General features: G+C 36.3%; 3 protein-coding genes across 4 annotated transcripts; all 3 read left to right on the top strand.

The window, feature by feature from the left end:
* The first annotated feature begins 361 nt into the window (after positions 1 to 361).
* Positions 362 to 11,779, top strand: LOC107410857 (villin-1). Of its 2 annotated transcripts, none has more exons than XM_016018342.4 (23): positions 362 to 830; positions 2,161 to 2,225; positions 2,794 to 2,893; positions 3,176 to 3,244; positions 3,777 to 4,013; positions 4,322 to 4,499; positions 4,583 to 4,715; positions 5,162 to 5,327; positions 5,815 to 5,965; positions 6,086 to 6,171; positions 6,267 to 6,422; positions 6,940 to 7,008; positions 7,240 to 7,308; positions 7,413 to 7,550; positions 7,731 to 7,859; positions 7,940 to 8,087; positions 8,225 to 8,235; positions 9,004 to 9,144; positions 9,453 to 9,578; positions 10,176 to 10,238; positions 10,469 to 10,649; positions 10,833 to 11,014; positions 11,302 to 11,779. In XM_016018342.4, the coding sequence occupies exons 2-23, from the start codon at positions 2,170 to 2,172 to the stop codon at positions 11,413 to 11,415; spliced, it is 2,703 nt and encodes a 900-aa protein (XP_015873828.3). In that variant the 5' UTR covers positions 362 to 830; positions 2,161 to 2,169; the 3' UTR covers positions 11,416 to 11,779. The 2 variants fall into 2 exon arrangements, with proteins under 2 accessions (XP_015873828.3, XP_015873827.3); XM_016018341.4 differs by having other exon boundaries at positions 363 to 830; positions 2,108 to 2,225.
* A 772-nt stretch (positions 11,780 to 12,551) lies between these two features.
* On the top strand, positions 12,552 to 15,858 carry LOC107410821 (non-specific phospholipase C1). Its single transcript, XM_016018299.4, has 3 exons — positions 12,552 to 13,748; positions 14,788 to 14,964; positions 15,307 to 15,858. Exons 1-3 carry the CDS (start codon positions 12,650 to 12,652, stop codon positions 15,627 to 15,629), a joined length of 1,599 nt encoding a protein of 532 aa, XP_015873785.3. The 5' UTR covers positions 12,552 to 12,649; the 3' UTR covers positions 15,630 to 15,858.
* Positions 15,859 to 17,589: 1,731 nt separating this feature from the next.
* On the top strand, positions 17,590 to 19,572 carry LOC107410822 (ammonium transporter 1 member 3). Its single transcript, XM_016018300.4, has one exon. It carries the CDS (start codon positions 17,992 to 17,994, stop codon positions 19,381 to 19,383), a length of 1,392 nt encoding a protein of 463 aa, XP_015873786.3. The 5' UTR covers positions 17,590 to 17,991; the 3' UTR covers positions 19,384 to 19,572.
* The last annotated feature ends 61 nt before the right edge of the window (positions 19,573 to 19,633 follow it).

The raw sequence follows: 19,633 nt of genomic DNA, 5'->3' as shown, positions 1-19,633 counted from the left end.
ATTTCGTTAAATTTAATTAGAATAACATTTAAAATTATTGCTAAATTACAAAATTAAATTATTTAACAAAAATATAAAAATAATTTTTTGGGAAAATTATATGATAATCTTGTTAATTAAAAAAATAATAATAAAAGAAAACCGATATATTTCATTGTAGCTATGTACTTGTATAGGATTCAGAATACTCAGAAAAGGATAAAAAGAGAACTCTCTAACTACAGAAACGAATATATATATATATATATTATAATTTTTTTTAAAAATTATTTTGTTGATAAAAAAAAAAAAAGAAAAAAAAAGTTGGAAAACGATTAATGTGGAGTAAATCCTTGAACAAAGTTGAAATCTTGAAATCCAAAGGAGCGGGAAAATATCAGTCACATGCACGAAAACGACGACGACGTCCGGCAAGAAAACGACGATCTACACAGCGGCTACGACCTTAAGCTCCTTCATTTTCACCATTTCCTTTCACTCAGAAAGTGGGTCCCTTGTTAGCTGGACGGTTGGGAAAAAAATTAAAAAAAAATTTAAAAAAAAAAGAAAAAAAAGAAAGAAAGACAAGCATGCTTTTGTTTGTCTCCTTTTTACCTTTTTAATGCTGTTGCCTAAACCACTTATCTACTTTCTTGCATTCTAATCTATTTCCAAACACTCTCTCTTTCTCTTTTTGTTTTCATATAATTTTCAAAGGGTCAGGGTGGTAAGGAAATTAGGAATATTCCCAACTTAGTATTCCCTCTATTTGTATTTTCTGCACAATAACAACAAACAAAATCAATTTTCCATTGGATCCATCAAAACCCATGTCCAGAAAAATATAACAGGTAAAAAAAAAAAACGTTTACTTACTCATTTTCATACTTGCTGTTTGTTTATTTCTTTCTTCCGCATCCTTTTCATTTGGATTCTTGTTTAGATGTCGATGCAGTATTTGACTTCTAATTCCCAGTTCTGCTTTCTTGGATTCGTGTTGTTTATGTGAGATTTTTACTATCATAGTTCTTATTCAATATTAGCAGATTAGCTGCTTCTTAACCTATAGCGGTTTGGTAGTTTGACTGGTTAAAAAGTTCTGAGTACTTGTTAAATGATCTAAGCAAAAGGGTATGGCAATGTTGCAGATATATTTGTTTATTATTATTATTATTATTCTGGGTAAAAGTTGTTTGAGGAACTGGCTAAGTACTCTGTTCTTCTTAAGATCAGTTTGTTTACTTTGATTTTGTTCTTGGGTGTTTGGAATATATTTGCCAACATCGTCATACCCTTTTGCTTTGATAATTTGTTTGAGTGCTCGTAACTTGTTAACCAGTAAACTACCAAACTGCTATAGGTTATGAAGCACATATATTTGTTGATTGTGGTGAATGGAGGTTCTTTTACCCGTTCATATATCTTCCTGAGAATGAGTAGCAGTCCAGGCAAATGATGCTAAGTGAATATGCAGTGAAAATGCAAACTTAAATTATTTACACATTAAAAGCGGGTTATTGAATCACGGATACTGATCCAGCATGCATCTGTTTACATAGTTATATCTTTTCTTTCTTGTCAAAGTTTGTTATTGTCCTCTTTGTGTAAGGATCTGTGGAATCATGTTGTTGTTACTCCTCTTCTCGATAAGTTTCAAAGAACATAAGCACTCATCAAAATGTTGAGAGAAAAGAAAATGTTATTAATTACTTAACTAATCAAATGAAAGAACGATGCTTGTGGAAATCCTAATTTATCAGTACGTAAAATTACTGATGAACTCATTTTGCATTAAATTTGCAGACTTATTACTGTCCATGAGGAATGCTTTAGATAGATTCCATTTTCCTATGATGCTTTTTCTTATGTAGCGTCAAGATTGAATTGTGAATTGTGTATGTTCCAAATGAGAGCATCTGATGCAATAAGTTATATTTACTATTAATAATTGCTGTTGCATAAAAATATAGATTTAAACTTTATTAGATATTTCAATTCTTTATAAAACCCAGAGAGAGAGAGAAAGAAGAAGGGGGGGGGGGGGGGGTGGGGGGAGAGAGAGAGAGAGAGATAGAGATAGAGAGAGAGTTCAAGGTCTTATATGTTTCTTGTTTTTCTATAAGTACAGATTTTGCACTGCAGAATTTTTTCAATTATCGTGGTTGTTTTGTGGAGTTCCAGAGCTGTGCAATGTCTCTTTACTCTAAAGACGCAGAGTTAGAATTCCAGGGTGCAGGAGCAAAAGCGTATCCTTTTACATGTCTCTTCATCACTGCATTTAGTCATGATCTTAACAAGTTACATCGTGCTTTGTGTTTAATTTATTTTGTTGGTCGTAGAAAAACTTTAATCTTCTAATAAACTAAGTGATGTTCCAGTGACTTAATATGTCACCAAAAGGATTAGCCTACGGGTTAATTTGGTTTCTGAAATTGCCTGTACAATATATATAAAAAACTATCACTTGTCTAATTGTGGCCTCAGCACATTTCTGAATGGTATTACAAGTACCTAAAGTCTAATGCTTAGTGCAAGCAATTATCTCGTACAAACACTTGATTGCTGCCAGCATTATGTATGTTGGACATTTGATAATAGAATTTATTAAAGATATAGCTATACACACCATTGTTCTTTTTATGTAATCAACCTTTGTTGGCTAGTGGCAACCAATATTTTATGCATAGTGAGTAGACACTTATGCTATCAAATTATACAGATCTGTTCTGCTGATTAGTTTTAAATATTGATACTTGACTATGTCTTGTTTGTCCAATCAAAAGTGTTTGCGATTCCTTATCCTTCTTCCGCTAGTGGCTTAGAAATTTGGTGTGTTGAGAACCTCCGGTTGGTTTCCATACCAAAGTCTTCACATGGGAAATTTTATTGTGGAAGTGCATATATAGTTTTGCATGTAAGTTCTCATTAGTTTTGCCTATTTTCTCCATTTTAGAAGCCATGAACAATTTCAATTATATTTTGTTGACCAAGTTCACTTGTTACATTTTACCAGACATCATGGAGATTTAATGTTTCTTCTGGAATTCACTTATTGTCAATTGTAGTTTATTTTAGTTCTGATAAGATTAGTTTAAGAATGCTGCAAGGTGGTAGTGGAATATCCATTATATTATATGAGCATTTCCTTGTATGGATGAATCTGACATTTTTTTTTCCTGTTTATCATATGGGGCAGACAACTTTGCCGAAAAGTGGAGCTCCACAGCATGATGTACACTATTGGCTTGGAAATGATGCCTGCAAGGTTGTTTTTTTTCCTTGTGCTTGAGTTTTCCATGACTAAATGAAAATCTAAAAAAAAAAAAAAAAATTTCTTAGAGTTCACTATTTAAAGGTAGATAGTCGCCAGCTCTTATAGTATATTGACTGCAGATGACAATTCGTAGGTAGGAAATACTATTTCACTATGACCTGGATTCTTTTGAAAGAAAGTATCAGGTTTAAAATCATTGTCGCTTGATGGATGAAATTTCCAGTTCTAAATTCAACTTCCCCTTTAGACTTGAAAAGGGAATGGAAAATGAGTAATGGTTTAAGAAGGATACCTATGAGATAGTCCTGTATTTAATGCTGTTGTACTATGAAGTTTTCACCTTAAAGTTTGATGAGAGGAACATTTACTTTCAGTTGGGACAATTTTCATGAAGATATTTGGTTTTGATGATTTAATAAAAAGAATTTAAAGTGGTTGCTGTACATAAAACTTGGACAAACATTTGATGATGATCACTCACATCTTTTTCACACTGATTTAAGATTGTTTACTGTACTTGCAGGAAGACTCAGTGTTTGCATCAGATAAATCACTTGAACTAGATGCAATCCTAGGGTCCTGCACCGTGCAATATAGGGAAATCCAAGGCCAAGAAACAGGGAAGTTTTTGTCGTACTTCAAACCCTGCATTATACCTATTGAAGGTGTATATACTTCACAAAAAGGGCAGTTACATGATGAAAAATATCAAGTCAGCATGTTAACATGCAAGGGAGACCATGTTGTTCGTGTTAAAGAGGTAAGCTTGTTTTCTTTTGTGATGTGACTACTGATTTCTGTTTTAGAATTGTAACTCATGTCATTTTTTCCTCACTGATTGCTGTAATAATTATTATTTTTTATAATCAATATCTAAAAAATAAAATGATGATTTCATCATGTTTAACATGCTTTGCATATTCTTGCCTATAATCAATTCTAAAGACAGTACCAAGACCATAATTTTTATGTTTTTGATGATGAGATTGTTTCATTTTTCACATCCACTATTATGTACCTACTGTTGTATTTATGTTGATTATTGACTATGATGTTCATGCTTACCAGGTGCCTTTTTCTCGGTCATCATTGAATCACAATGACGTATTCATTCTTGATACTGCATCAAAAATATTCCTCTTTAGTGGGTGCAACTCTAGCATACAAGAAAGAGCTAAAGCTTTGGAGGTTGTGCAGTACGTCAAAGATACTAAGCATGGTGGCAACTGTCAGGTGGCAACTGTAGGTTGGGATCTTCCTCCACCTCCATTGCAATTCTCTTTTCTTTAAGGAAACATATTGTAATTGGTAATTTTTCAAGTGCTGCAGAGGATGGAAAATTTGTTGGTGATCCTGATGTTGGTGAATTCTGGAGTTTGTTTGGTGGTTATGCTCCCATTCCAAAGGACTCACCTTCTTCTATTCAAAATCAGTCTAATACATCATCTGCAAAACTGTTCTGGTGAGCTTCAGCCTAATCTATGGGGATGCATCTATGCTAGTATAGAAACTAGACAGCTTACTTAAGAAAACCGACCAGCCATATGCTTTATCAAAGTGAGAAAAGATGATTATTCACATAAGTACTGTCTACCCACTCTGTTGTATTATAGACCTCTGTGCTTTCACACTCCTTAGGTACTGTTCAGATCCATGTAATTCAGCCGAAGGTAAAAGGAAAACCCCTACAAATTTGTTAGCAAAGATTTTTGTGGTCCAATAACTTACCTAAATTTATGGATGCCATGCTGTTCAGGATGGTCGACTTGCCTAATATTGCTAATTACTCTGCTAATTTGTTCTGGTCAGATCTAGAATGTTAGTGAGTTGTGTTTCTTTTTCCTGTCTTTCTTTTTTAAATTTGATATGTGCCTTTTTCTGGAATCTTGCACTTTTTATTGTTAACAGGATAACCACCCAGGGTAAACTATGTCAAAGTGGAAATAATTCATTAAGTAAAGAAATGCTTGAGCCAGACAAGTGCTATATGTTGGACTGTGATGATGAGATTTTTGTTTGGATGGGAAGACAGACGTCAATAACAGAACGGAAGACCTCAATCTCATCAACAGAAGTAAGAATTCCTTTATTTTCTCTTTCTTTCTCTTCCCACTATCCACCTATTTTTATCTTCCTCACCCCACAATGTAGCTTTGGGATAGATAAATTTTATGGAAAGTTCAAAAAAAAAAAAAAAAAGAGATTCCTGAGGCCAACCTATAATTTTTAGTAATCAAGTGTGAATTATCAAATTCATTATTCTTGTCATTGCTATCACCAACACTGTTTTTACTTATTGAAATAGGAAATGTTCTTTGACATCGGTCTTATATGAGATAGTTTAAGGGGTTGCAGTTTTGTTCAGAGAAGGCTATCTTTTTTCTTCTAGCAAGCCACATACTACATGTTATTGATAGTGATAGGACACTTTGATCTGTAAAACAAAGTATATACTCCATTGTAGTACATGTAAAGCCATGTCTTTGATGAATGTAGCTGACCATTTGTGGTCACAGGTACTCATAAGAGCAGTTTTTCTGTTTGATTATTGCTACTCACAGGAATTCCTCAGAAGTCAAGACAGGTCAGCTGGTACCCATCTAACTTCGATAACTGAAGGGTTGGAAACCGCCAAATTTAGGTCATACTTTGATAATTGGCCTCAAATGGTTGCGCCCCGGCTGTATGAAGAAGGTCGAGAAAAAGTAGCAGGTTTACCCTCCTTCACCAACTTGATTCCATCAAAAGAAAAAAAAAATATATACATGGGTATTGCAACTGTAGCCATGCAGTTTTTGTACATTGTAATGATTATTTAATTTACTTTTCCAGCCATATTCAAGCAGCACGGTTATGAAGTGAAAGAGCTACCTGAAGAAGATGTGCAGCCACTTATAGATTGCAGAGGCACACTAAAAGTAGTTTTTTACTAAAGAGGCTTGCTTTCTTTAGATTTTTTGTGCTAAACTCTCTGTTCCTTTACCTTGTTCTGATGCAATTGTTACCATGTCAGGTTTGGTGGGTAGATGACAATGAATTGTCCCTTATTCCAGGTCCAGAACAGAAAAAGCTTTTCAGCAGTGATTGCTATATTTTGCAATATACGTACCCTAGTGATGAAAGGGATGAGAATCTATTTTATGCATGGATTGGACGTGGGAGTGTTATGGTAAGCATGGTTTGTCCTGCATGATTATTGATTAGATGTATTTTGTCCACCTGAAACATAAGGCTGTTTTAACTGGTTTTAGTATGTTATATTTTCAACATGAATAATGGTTCGGAGAATTGCCTTCTACTACTAGAACTAGAATAACGGGCAAAGTTCTAGTTTCTCAAGCAAACTTTTTTATTTATGTTGCAAGCCCTAAAATTTAGCACCCAGTCAACTAATTTTGCAAATTTTCTTATCTTTTTAATGTTCTGGAACAATTATTTAATTTTTGGTAGCCCTTGGTAAATATATCATTTTTAGATCAGAAATAATAATTTAATTTATTTATTTATTTTTATTTTTTTTGGGTTAAACAACCAATCAGTGTTATAGGGGACTGAAACATCCCAAAATATGTTGAGACCTTCTGCAGTATTTCTGATTTCAGACAGTCTAGAACAACAGACTGTAATGAAATTATGATCCTTAATCTTTATTTGATTTTTTATCTAATTTCATCCCCTGGATGCAGGAAGATAGAAGGGATGCTATCTCCCATATGAATGTCATTGCTGATTCAACCAGGGGAAATCCTGTTTTGGTTAGTCCTATATTCATAGCTTGCATATTATTTGTTTAAATACTAAAGTGATTATGATATTGTTTTTATATGATTAACCAGAATCTACATGCTAAGTAAGAGATTTTGAAGTATAATGCATCTCCTTCTCAATATATGTTAGTTTGTGACACTCTTTCTGCATTTATTCTATTGACTTCTTAACTTTGCTGCATTTAGTTTTGTTATTTACTTCACAAGTTTCATGTTCAGGCACAGGTTGTACAGGATAAGGAGCCAGTTCAGTTCTTTTTTATTTTCCAGACATTAATTATTTTCAAGGTTTCTACCTCACACTTTTTAAAAAAATAAATTAATAAATATTGTTTTTATTTCAAGTATATTGTACATGGAATCTTCTGGATTTTATCATGTCTTTCTTGTAGGGAGGCAAGAGTGCAGGATACAAGAAACTCATAATAGAAAAAGGTATTGCAGATGAGACTTATGATGAAAGCAAGATAGCTCTTTTCCGTGTTCAAGGGACAAGTCCTAGTAATATGCAAGCCATCCAGGTTGAACAAGTAAGTTGATCATGGGGATGTATATATGATGACACCTTTAATCTCTCGTTTGGGGCCTGGGATATGTTTAAAATGGAACCTCATCTGAAAATGTGTTGCTTTCTTTTTGTCGTGTTTTAGCAGCCAAAATATGTCCCTGTGATTTGATCAGTGATGGTTCATGCAATGCAACTGTTGCAGGTTTCAACTTCACTGAACTCGTCCTACTGTTATATCCTGCAAGCTGGAACATCTGTCTTCACCTGGATTGGGAGTCTCTCATCAACCAGAGACCATGATCTGCTTGACAGAATGGTGGAGCTCATAAATGTATTTAACTTGCCTTATTTTCACTGGCTTCACTATATTTATTTGTTCAAAACACCAATTTCTCTTAATGCCATTTGCAGTCAACATGGCAACCCATATCAGTGAGGGAAGGGAGTGAACCTGATGTGTTTTGGAATGCTCTTGGTGGAAGGGCAGATTATGCAAGGGCGAAAGAGATAAAAGGACATCCAGAAGATCCACATTTGTTTATGTTGAACATTACTGATGGTAAGAAAATATTCATTCTTCTAAATTTTTCTCATAAACATAATCTGGTTCTGCCTTGTTCAGAATCATCCTGGCTATAAAACATTTCTAATGGCGGGCTATGGTTCTTTTGCTACTTGTGCAAATTCCCCATTCAGATGATTTCAAGGTACTCTTTCAAATGCATAAATTTAGTTGCACATACTGACCTAGATTGTCCACCTTTCAGTACATGGATCACTTTTTTTCACACAATGGTTTTGTGGTTATTTTTGTATCTTTTGGAAGAAAATTTTCTGCATCTAATTTCATTTTCATTTCAATTCTTGGGTTCTATCGATTATGCAGTATTGGCCTAGTTATCTCATTCCTTCCAGTTTGATATTCTTATTAGAAGCAAGCATCTCAAATCATACTTGGATGGTAGGAATGGAAAGAGAGAGAGAGAGAGAGAGAGAGAGGAAAAAAAAAGGTGGTTATTTTATTTCTAAATGAGTTTAATCTAATATTTGGTACCATCTTTCCTAATTCACCTGAGCAGTAATCTCAATCCAGTGTACTGAAAATGAAATATAAATATCACCACCATGCTACCATGTCTAGATATGTTTTTTAAAAATAAAATAAATCGAACAATACGTATACTGCAGAATATAGCAATCAATGCACAATATACTGCCTGGTTATAAAGTGCATAACTATCTGATAGCCTAATCTGGTGCTGCTATTATTTAGTAAACTCAATTCATATCTATTCACCCCATAGAGATTTGATGTATAATTGGTCAAATTCCAGAGCCAATATTTAGGCTATACTTTAATTTATATATGTAAATGTTATTGATAGTTACTCTTTAAGGTTTGTATGAAGTCTTGAGATAATCCCATAGTTATTTGTTTGAAAGACTGCTTGCTTACTCTGGTCTTGAAATTTCAGGTGAAAGAGATATACAATTTCACTCAGGATGATTTAACCACTGAAGATGTTTTAGTGCTAGACTGCCATACTGAGATATTTGTTTGGATTGGATGCCATTCAAATGTTAAATCAAAGCAACAAGGCCTTACACTTGGCATGGTAAATCAAAGCAACATTATTCCCTGCCCATTCATTAACTTTAATAACTTGTACAGTATATTGAGAAAAAAAATCTTTTTCTGAAGGAGCCAACAATTTTTAGAGCCATAATACTTCACTAATTATCTCCAAGTTCATAGACTTACCATGCAATTTTGTTGTTACTTTAGTTGGCTCCAGGTAAGTGAATAAATACATGATTGACCAAGACATCATATATTTGAATTTATAAATATTAGGATCATATTATTTTATTGACCTCTATTTGTGTTCTAAATTTTTGTCATAATTTTACTTGGAGCTGGCAGAAATTTCTTGAGAAAGATGTACTTGTTGAAGGGCTATCTTCAGAGACTCCTATATATGTTGTTAGCGAAGGGCATGAACCACCATTTTTCACTTGTTTCTTTGAATGGGATTCCTCAAAGGCAAATGTAAGAACATTTCCCTTATCAAATATGGTACTTGTTTTCTTTAGCTCTACTAGATTTTATAAATATCTATTGGCCTCTGGAAGTATTTTGTTGAAGTTCTTCAGAGAGATTGAGTTGACACAGCACATGCAGATCAAGTGCGTCCAATGCCTCTCCTATAAGAAATGTGTTTACCTATTCAAAGATACATACTCAAGAGCTAACTTTTATACAGTATGGGGTCTGTTCTGTTTGTCTGCAGCTCTACATGTAACACAACAAACATGTTCAGTAAAAGCAGAGAGGGATACCTATTTTCTGCTAGGAACTTCCCAGGAATTGGGACATGGATATCCCAGATTACCGTTTAACATTGTTAAAATAGGCTACTTTAATGCTTTATGTAGGCTCTCCATTTTACCTAAATTTATGAAAGAGAATGGAAACATCTAAGTTGAATACCTGTAGTTTTTAAATATGGAAGATTTTGCTCAAAAGAATTGTTTTGTCTGGTCCAAGTCCATGTAAATTGAAGGCAATATAGGTGAAAAACTATTTGATTTCTATTGAAAATTACATGCAGTTGCGCCAATTTTAACTGAATTCCTAACCTTGTAGATGCATGGCAATTCATTTGAGCGAAAGCTTGCTTTGTTGAAGGGAAAACCAAAAACCCTAGAGGTAAGTTATTCCCACGAAAGCATTTTATATCTTATTAGAATATTACTAACCTTTTACTTAATCAAATACAAATATTTAATGTTTATAAAATTATCCGTTTGACTATGTTTATCAAATTAACAGGCATACAATATTTTCTCAAATATTAGATTAATTTTCTGGAATAAATTATCACCTGTTGCAAGACTAAGTTTGTCCTACCCATGCTTTTCTCTCAATGAATAATTTAGGCACCTGTACGAAACTCTAGGAAAACATACTCCAGGGAGACTACCCCAGATGGTGTAAGAAGCAAACCTGTCAATTCTAATGGCTGGGGAAGAAGCATATCTCCTGCATCCGGTGTTTCAAGTCCAACTCCACCACTTGCCAGAGAACTTTTTTCAGGATCTTCTCCTCTTAGCACTCCTGGTAATTAAGGATCCTAAGCTTGTCCATGGAGTTATATAAAGTAAAATAATAATTTCAGTTATTCTCATTCTGCTCTCAATTTACTCATCTTAATTTTTTACATACATGGTAAAATTGGTACAGTGGGTTTTTTTATTTTTATTTTTATTTTTTTGCTTGAATTTCATCTCTTTTGTTTGGCAGATGGGTCATTGAAGTCCAGAGAATCTCCAAGAATAGATGAAAAATCATCACCATCTAAGAATGGGGGTTTCATTCAGGCTGATGGAAGTGAGGCTGCTATAAATCTGTTGATATATCCATATGAACGATTAAAAGTGGTTTCTAAGGACCCAGTAACAGGCATAGACGTAACCAAAAGAGAGGTACTTCTTTCGTATTCGAGTGAATCCCGGGAAAAATAAATAAATAGAAATAAAAAGATGACATTTTTTATGAATTTTTTGGAGGCATTTGATCTATACATTACAAGATCTCAGGAATATTGGGAGAAAGAAATTGGTTTTCCTTGCCACAGAATCAACCTTTTTTTTTTTTTCATTTTTTTAGCCTTGCTTTTTAGATAAATTATGTGAACCATCTACTTTATGTATTATTTTGATATAGCATGCAATAGAAACTAATATTACCTACATCTTGCGGTGGATTATAGGCATATCTGTCTGTGGAAGAGTTTGAAGCAAAATTTGGGATGACAAAAATGGACTTCTACAAGCTACCAAAATGGAAACAAAACAAGCTAAAGATGTCACTCAATCTCTTTTAAACCTACCTTTCAGACAGTAACCTGAAGCAAAGAAATCCACTGATTTTCCAAAAATAGAAGACCATGTGGCATTTTATATCCAGATGTTAACTGGTGAAGCTATTTTGTACCCAAATCTGTGCTGCCGAATCTTCTACTCAACTTCCACTGCCAAAGGAAAACCTTGAATTTAACAGTTTTTTTTTTTTTTTTTTTTCCTCTTGTTTTGGGTGGGGAATGAATGGATTGTTGTTGTAAAAAGAGCAGGAATCCTTAAAAGGAAACAGAAAGTGTCATTTAATTACCTTTTTCACATTGTGGATTTGTGGTGGTATGATTTTCACTGAGATTGACAACTCTCCTAATATAGGTGCTTTTGAATGGTCATGAAAATGGTAGATAATTAAGCCTTAAAATCAATCAATTACTTGTTCATAATTCTGGCTTCTTATTTATTATATATTTTTTCCCGCTAATACAGTATGAAATCAATATGTAGGCTGCAACTGAGCATCCCGAGTCTGTGACACAGCGACTATGCATCCTTCTGCAAAGATAGTTTTCATCTTACGTAAAAAGTAGGCTTTTTTTTTTTTTTTTAAATCATTTAAAAACTATTTAGAATGAGTTACCATCTAAACCAATTTATATAAAAAGTAAGTTGAACAATATTGATAGTGTTAATTTTCAACTTTCTAATATTAAATATAAATAACTTATTAATTGAATCAATTTTATTTGGATTTTGTGAAAAACTAGTTGAACGATGTTGATTAGTGTCAATCTTCTAGGAGCAAAATCAAATTTTTTAATTTTTAATTTTTAATTTTTTTTTTGGTTAGCCTAAAATCCATTAAGTATGCATTCATTTTCTCCTTCTTTCTTCTTCCATTCCTTTTTATTATTTTATTATTTTTTATATCTTTTTTGGTTTACTTCTGTTTAGATCTACATTCCCAAGTGATTCTTCGACCAGAAACAACTACCATATCAACTTTCACCTGAAAAGACTGAAAAAACAATAAATAAATAAATAAAATACAACAAAAAATATCAATCAGTAAATAATAATTAAAAGAAAACGGTAACGTAATAATAAATAAATAAAAATGTCCAATAAAATTTTGTTCCAAAAAGCATATACCACAATTACGTTACGTTATATAAGCCATGAATGTTTTTGTCCTTTCAACAAATTTGATTCTTGTCTTTCTTCGAACCTGCTCCACCCGTCCACTTCCCCAGTTCGCCGGAGATGGGTTTCCGGCGAATATCTCTCACCTGCCTCATCTTCCTCTGCCTCTTGGTTTCATCTCACGCTCTTGAGTCTTACACTCGCCGGAAACACAGAATCAAAGGACCCATCAAAACCATTGTCGTTTTGGTCATGGAGAACCGTTCGTTCGACCATGTCCTCGGCTGGCTCAAATCCACCCGACCCGAAATTGACGGGTTGAACGGCAAAGAATCGAACCGGATTTCTGTCTCCAACCAAAATTCGCCGGAAGTGTTCGTCTCCGACGACGCTTTGTTCGTCGATTCCGATCCGGGTCACTCGTTTCAGGCAATCCGGGAACAGATTTTCGGGTCGAACGAGTCCACCGAGAACCCGGCTCCAATGAACGGGTTCGCTCAGCAAGCGGAGAGTATGGTCGAAGGAATGTCGAAGACCGTCATGAGCGGGTTCAAACCGAGGGTTTTGCCGGTTTACACCGAGTTAGTGAACGAGTTCGCCGTCTTCGACCGGTGGTTCGCTTCGGTCCCTGCGTCGACTCAGCCGAACCGGTTCTACGTCCACTCGGCGACCTCTCATGGTGCAATGAGCAACGTGAGGAAGGACCTCATCCATGGCTTCCCCCAGAGGACCATTTTCGATTCGCTGGATGAGAGCGGCCTCAGCTTTGGGATTTATTACCAGAATATCCCGGCGACCCTGTTCTTCAAGAGCTTGAGGAAGCTGAAGCACGTGACCAAGTTCCACAGCTACGCACTGAAATTCAAGCTGCACGCGAGGTTGGGCAAGCTACCGAACTACGTGGTGGTCGAGCAGCGCTACTTCGACATCAAGGTTTCTCCGGCGAACGACGACCACCCGTCGCATGACGTGGCGCGAGGACAGAGGTTCGTGAAGGAGGTATACGAGGCCCTGAGAGCCAGCCCGCAGTGGAAAGAGATGGCCTTGTTGATTACCTATGACGAGCATGGTGGGTTCTATGACCATGTTCCTACCCCTGTTTCCGGTGTGCCAAACCCAGATGGGATTGTTGGACCCGACCCGTATTACTTCCGGTTCGACCGACTGGGTGTTCGGGTTCCGACGATACTTGTTTCGCCGTGGATCGACAAGGGTACCGGTGAGTTTTGAGTTGTGTTGGGCTGTGATAATCATGAAACTTAAGTTTATCTTTCTAATCATCCTCATTCTGGGTTTTGTTGCATTGTTTTGGAATCTAAACAATCAAGAACCTTGCTAATGGATTTGTAAATTGTTGTGGTTTGGCTATCGTGAAGCTTATGAAATGGGAGTGGCTAAGAAAAAAGCCAGTGGCCTGTGGAGTGAGTGGTTTTGAATAATGGTGCTTTTGAGCTTTGGGATGAGTCATCCAAAGTACCAAACAGGATGGTTTTTTTCCCCCATTTCAGAAGGTGTTCATTCGAATAGGGAAAATATTGGGTGGTTTAAGGATTGTGATGCTAGATTTTATTACATCTCAAGTGCTTTAAACTCTGTCTTGATCTTTGTTTCTTGTTGACTGCCTTCAGACAATTTCAGTAGTACTTTGTCTGTTTTGCATGTTCATTCTAAAACAAAGGTTGTGGTTGCAATCAGAACACTAGTACTCTTGCTGTCTTGCAACTGCTTACCCCCATTGTCTTGATGTTTGAGACCTTAAGCTGTGTCATACATGTCCATTTTTTGGTGAATTGTTATATATGTCCCTTTCGTGTGGTCCTTTACCATTCATGCTGTATCAAAATGTTGGTATTCAACTACTTTGTATTTTGGATACTAATCTTGTACAAGATTTGAGCAATTAATTTATAGGCTTGCCTGATTTGGCTTTGAGTTGGCAGTTTTGAGCTATTATTTTTTCCTTTTTGTTGAATCTAAGTTGCTTGGTGTAGCCATCGATGAACCAGTTGGCCCAACACCACATTCACAATTTGAACATTTTTCTATTCCTGTTTATTGAACATTTTTTCCTGTTTATTAACTCGAAGTTGCTCGGTTTACCCCCTTGTCTTGACTTAATGTTCATCTGTGTGGTCCTTCAGCATTCATGCTATTTCTAAGTATTGGTATTCAACATATTTTGGATGCTAATATTGTACAAGATTTTATCAATTAATTAATAAGCTTACCTTATTTGACTCTTAAGTTGCTTGGTGTAGTGATCCATGAGCCGGTTGGCCCAACTCCACATTCACAATTTGAACATTCTTCTATCCCTGCTACTGTAAAGAAGCTTTTCAACCTGAAATCAAATTTCTTGACGAAGAGAGATGCATGGGCTGGCACTTTTGAGAAGTATTTCTATCTGCGCAATACTCCTCGCGAAGATTGTCCAGGTTTGCTCCAATCCCTATGATTAATGATTATTGAGTTCATTACATTTTCTTGATACTTGTGAGATTCTATCTCTGTTGTACGTGTAAAGTTTAAAAACCCTCAACAGAACTCCTATTTACTGTGTTCTAAGTGTCAAATATGTTCTGTAATCTTCTTGAATTACTTTTTTTAGCTTCAAAATCTGTCATTTATGGTTGGGATGCTCTGTGTTGTATAATGAATTTGAGAGCCAAAGGTTCAGATACAAGGCTCATGTGCAAAGATCACCTTATAATTAAGGCATAACAGCTTATAGTTTCTGGCTTAAGCAGTCCAATTCTGATTCTGAAATCTGCATACAGAAACTCTTCCTGAGGTGAAGACACCACTGAGGCCATGGGGACCCAAAGAAGATGCAAGCCTCTCGGAATTTCAGGTGGAACTGATCCAGCTTGCATCTCAGCTGGTTGGCGATTACGTGCTAAATACATATCCATACATTGGCAGAGGGATGATAGTGGGTGAAGCCAACAAATATGCAGAGGATGCAGTGAAGAGGTTCTTGGAGGCAGGAAGGGCTGCACTTAAAGCTGGAGCTAATGAATCAGCAATAGTTACAATGAGACCTTCACTCACTAGCCGTGTTGCAATGGGAGATACAAGCCACCGCCTAGAAACCTTTTGATTCTCCTTCACAACACCCCACGTTGTATATGCTATTATGATTAGCTTCCAAACTGCTCTCTCCGTAAATATGATAGTTGGTAATGAGCAATTGGGTTAGATGCCTTTCAGAGCTGATAGTTATTAAACATGCTTTAGCATTGTGAACTTGATAATTCTTAGTTTCATATACATATATATATATATATACACATATTTATATATATAAAGCTGAAAGTAATGACTTGAAAGTCGAGTCCTGGGAACGTTACTTCCTAAGCCAGCCAACCAGAATAGAAGAAAAATGGGTTTCAGTCGTCTTTTGCAATCCCATCTTGAAAATGGGTGGTTGTCATTTCTAAGACCCATATATATCTTATTTTGAGTTGCGGGTGAAAATTAAGAAGCATTTTTATAGAAAACTTGTCCCTGTTAGGTCAAGAAGGAATGTAATTTCATATATATTCAGTGCAAGATCTCAAGAAATATTGGTACCTTTTGTTTATTGAGATATTTTGTTAATTAGGTCCTACTTGGTGTTGATTTTAGTTGTATATAGAGGTGTTGTAACTCAATTTTGGACCGACCTCCCCGCTTTTAGTTCCTCATCAGAGTCGTTCCTTTTAAAAAACGTACAAAAAGGTCTTAACCGGACTGCGGAGGTGTGCCAGATAAGACCCCGCGGTCCGCCGGATAAGACCCCCCTGGTAATTTGGTTTTGGAGGAAGAGATTTTGCTGAGTTCAGGGAAAATAGTCACTTGCCTGGCTATTCTTTTCGACTCCCAGAAATAACGAGAAGCTCTCACTAGTATACGGAGGAGATTAAGACCCCAAGAACCCAAAGGACAAAAATGCTAACCGACACTCATTAATAACTTAGTTGCCTCCGGGGTTTCCCTTTGAGGCTAGTTCCAAAGAATGAGTTACCTGACACTCCGGAGGTGTTTCAGCTTATATTCCTACTAATGTAATTTCCATTACAGATGAACAAATATTTTATCCGCTGATTTATTCAATGTCGGAGACCTACTACTAATGTGGGTATTTCTGTTTTCAGAGTCGCAGCTCAAATTAAAGCCATAAAACAAGCAGCTGTCAAAGCTTTATTTATATTTGGTTTCATTGTCAAGGCGGGCTCATCTCCACATTTTCCTCGCTCGTCTGGCTTAGCTTGCTTAAGCTTCAATCAAATAGAAAAGGACAATTGTGTCATATTAAAATCTCTTATATTGATCAGCCTTCACGTGTGGTAGTGTTTTTTTTAACCTCTTATGCTCTTCTTGTCATTAGCTTCTTACTTCTTAGCCCCTGTGCTTGTCTTGCTTTGTGCCCGTTCAGTCTTTCTATTGGCCTTCACATTTTTTCCCAACAGCTAGTAGCACCAACTCTTTCCGTATATTTGTGCTGAGATTCACTCAATTTCGGAGGAAGCATGGGGGGCAGGAGGACAGATGAAATGCAAGGAAACTACCTAATGACAGGAAAGGGGCAGTGAATAAAGCAAAGTACAAAGTCGAATCAAACACGAGAATGTCGGAGCCGAGTTAAAGGGGTATTTTTGACTTTCCCCTTTACCGCCCCACATCATTCCTCTTACCATTCGTGCATATTTGAGGTTTTAATTTCTTGTCTAATATTATCTTGATTATTGTCAATGACCGAATGCAAAACCATGTTTTTCACTTGGTCAAATATTTTATTATTTGCTATAATATATAAACTCCCCTTAAATCTAATCATGCTTATCTTCCGGAGACAATTTAGTGGTAAAACTGTTTAACATCTTATATACAATACAAATTCACCCCAAAAAATATTTACATACAGTACAAAAACAAATCTATTTTTACTAAATCATGTGTTTAATTGATCACTGCTAACATTCTATATTAACCATATGTTTGGGTTTTCTCTTTTATATATATATATATATATACAAATTACTCAAGATTATTGTTAGGAAAAAAAAAATAGTTTCTGCTAAATTGCATTTCTGGTGCTAAAATGAAGAGGAATCAAGCAAAATACCTATTTAAGATTTTCTTCCAAATATATAATTATCAAATCAATCCATACATAAATGGCATTCACATAAATGAAACTGAGTGGGAACGGCCGAGTTCTCTATATACGTACCTATCCATTTTAATGCAGAAAACCACTGAAGTAGAATGCCCAACCAGTCAACAGCACCTCGCACTGAAACAAATGTGCCCCCACATAGATATACACTCACTCTGTATCTATATATCTACCATTCAACCCATTTTGCATGCCCTTCAAATATCTTATAAAGCAGACCTCTCTCTCTCTCTCTCTCTCTCTCTCTCTCTCTCTCTCTCCCTTCACAACCAAACATTGATATTCTCTGATCCATATTGTCATGGCGGTCTCATGGGAAGAAAGCGTTGAGCATTCCATCAATACAATTTACCTTCTCTTCTCAGCCTACCTCGTCTTCGTTATGCAGCTCGGCTTTGCCATGCTCTGTGCTGGCTCCGTACGAGCCAAGAACGCCATGAATATAATGCTCACCAATGTCGTCGATGCTGTGGTTGGTAGTCTTTCTTATTACCTCTTTGGTTTCGCTTTTGCTTTTGGTCAATCTAATCCTTTCATTGGTACGGACTTCTTTGCTCTCAAAGATATTCCCAATTCCACTTATCAGTATAGCTTCTTTCTCTACCAATGGGCTTTTGCCATAGCAGTTGCTGGTATAACAAGTGGTTCTATAGCAGAGCGAACCCAGTTCAGTGCTTACCTTGTATTCTCGTTTTTCCTATCTGGGTTTGTCTATCCTGTGGTGGTTCACTGGCTATGGTCGTCTAATGGTTGGCTCAGTGCCAGCTCTAGCCTGTTGCTGTTTGGTTCTGGTGCAATTGATTTTGCTGGGAGTGGTGTGGTTCATTTGGTTGGTGGGGTTGCTGGGCTTTGGGGCTCTTTCATTGAAGGCCCAAGAGTTGGTCGGTTCGATGTTTTCGGAAAGGCCTTGCCCATGAGAGGCCATAATGCTACTCTAGTGGTGCTTGGAACATTTTTGTTGTGGTTTGGTTGGTTTGGGTTCAATCCAGGTTCATTTGACAAGATTCTTGTGGCCTATCAAAGCACAACAGATCAAGGTAATTGGACCGCAGTGGGCCGAACAGCGGTAACGACTATGCTGGCCGGTTCGACTGCCGGAATTGTAACCCTATTCTGCCGGCGGTTGTTGGTGGGTCATTGGGACGCATTAGATGTTTGCAATGGTGTGCTTGGTGGGTTTGTGGCAATTACATCAGGTTGTTCTGTGGTTGAGCCATGGGCAGCAGTAGTATGTGGTTTTTTTGCAGCTTTGGTCTTGATTGGGCTAAATATTCTGGCTCTGAAACTGCAATTTGATGATCCATTAGAGGCAACCCAGTTACATGGTGGATGTGGTGCTTGGGGTTTGATATTTACAGGGTTGTTTGCCAACGAGGAGTTTGTTATTCAAGCCTATGATTCAGGTAAGAGTGGCATAGCGAGGCCTTATGGGCTCTTAATGGGCGGAGGATGGGGCTTGTTTGGAGCACAACTCATTGAACTTTTGGTGATTGTGGGGTGGGTTAGTGTAACAATGGGACCCCTTTTCTACATCCTCCACAAGCTTGGGTTGCTGAGGATCTCTGCTGATGAAGAAATTGCAGGACTAGATATCTCCAGCCATGGAGGCTATGCCTATGCTCAGTCAGAAGAAAATCGTCCTCGATATACAGATTACCTGCGCATGCAGGAGGAACAGTCAATGACAAAATGATCATCTCTTTCTATTGATTATTTGGATCCTTTTGTTTCGTCTTTTTTTATTTTTTATTTTTATATTTTTTGTGTTTTTCCCTTTCATTATAATTCCCTTCCACAAGGAACTTGCTTCCTAAGTCTTCAAATTTCAGTTATTCATGACGTAAACGCATTTTGAAATTTTTGGCTCTGAATTTATTTAGAACTTGACCTATCCAAAGAAAAATATCACAAATTTGAATGCTCGCGATCATTGTAGAAGAGGA

This window comes from Ziziphus jujuba, chromosome 10 (assembly GCF_031755915.1).
Source record: "Ziziphus jujuba cultivar Dongzao chromosome 10, ASM3175591v1".
Taxonomy (NCBI): Eukaryota; Viridiplantae; Streptophyta; class Magnoliopsida; order Rosales; family Rhamnaceae; genus Ziziphus; species Ziziphus jujuba.
The sequence above is the reverse complement of the archived record's forward strand: the minus strand, read 5'-3'. Positions and strand labels throughout refer to the sequence as shown.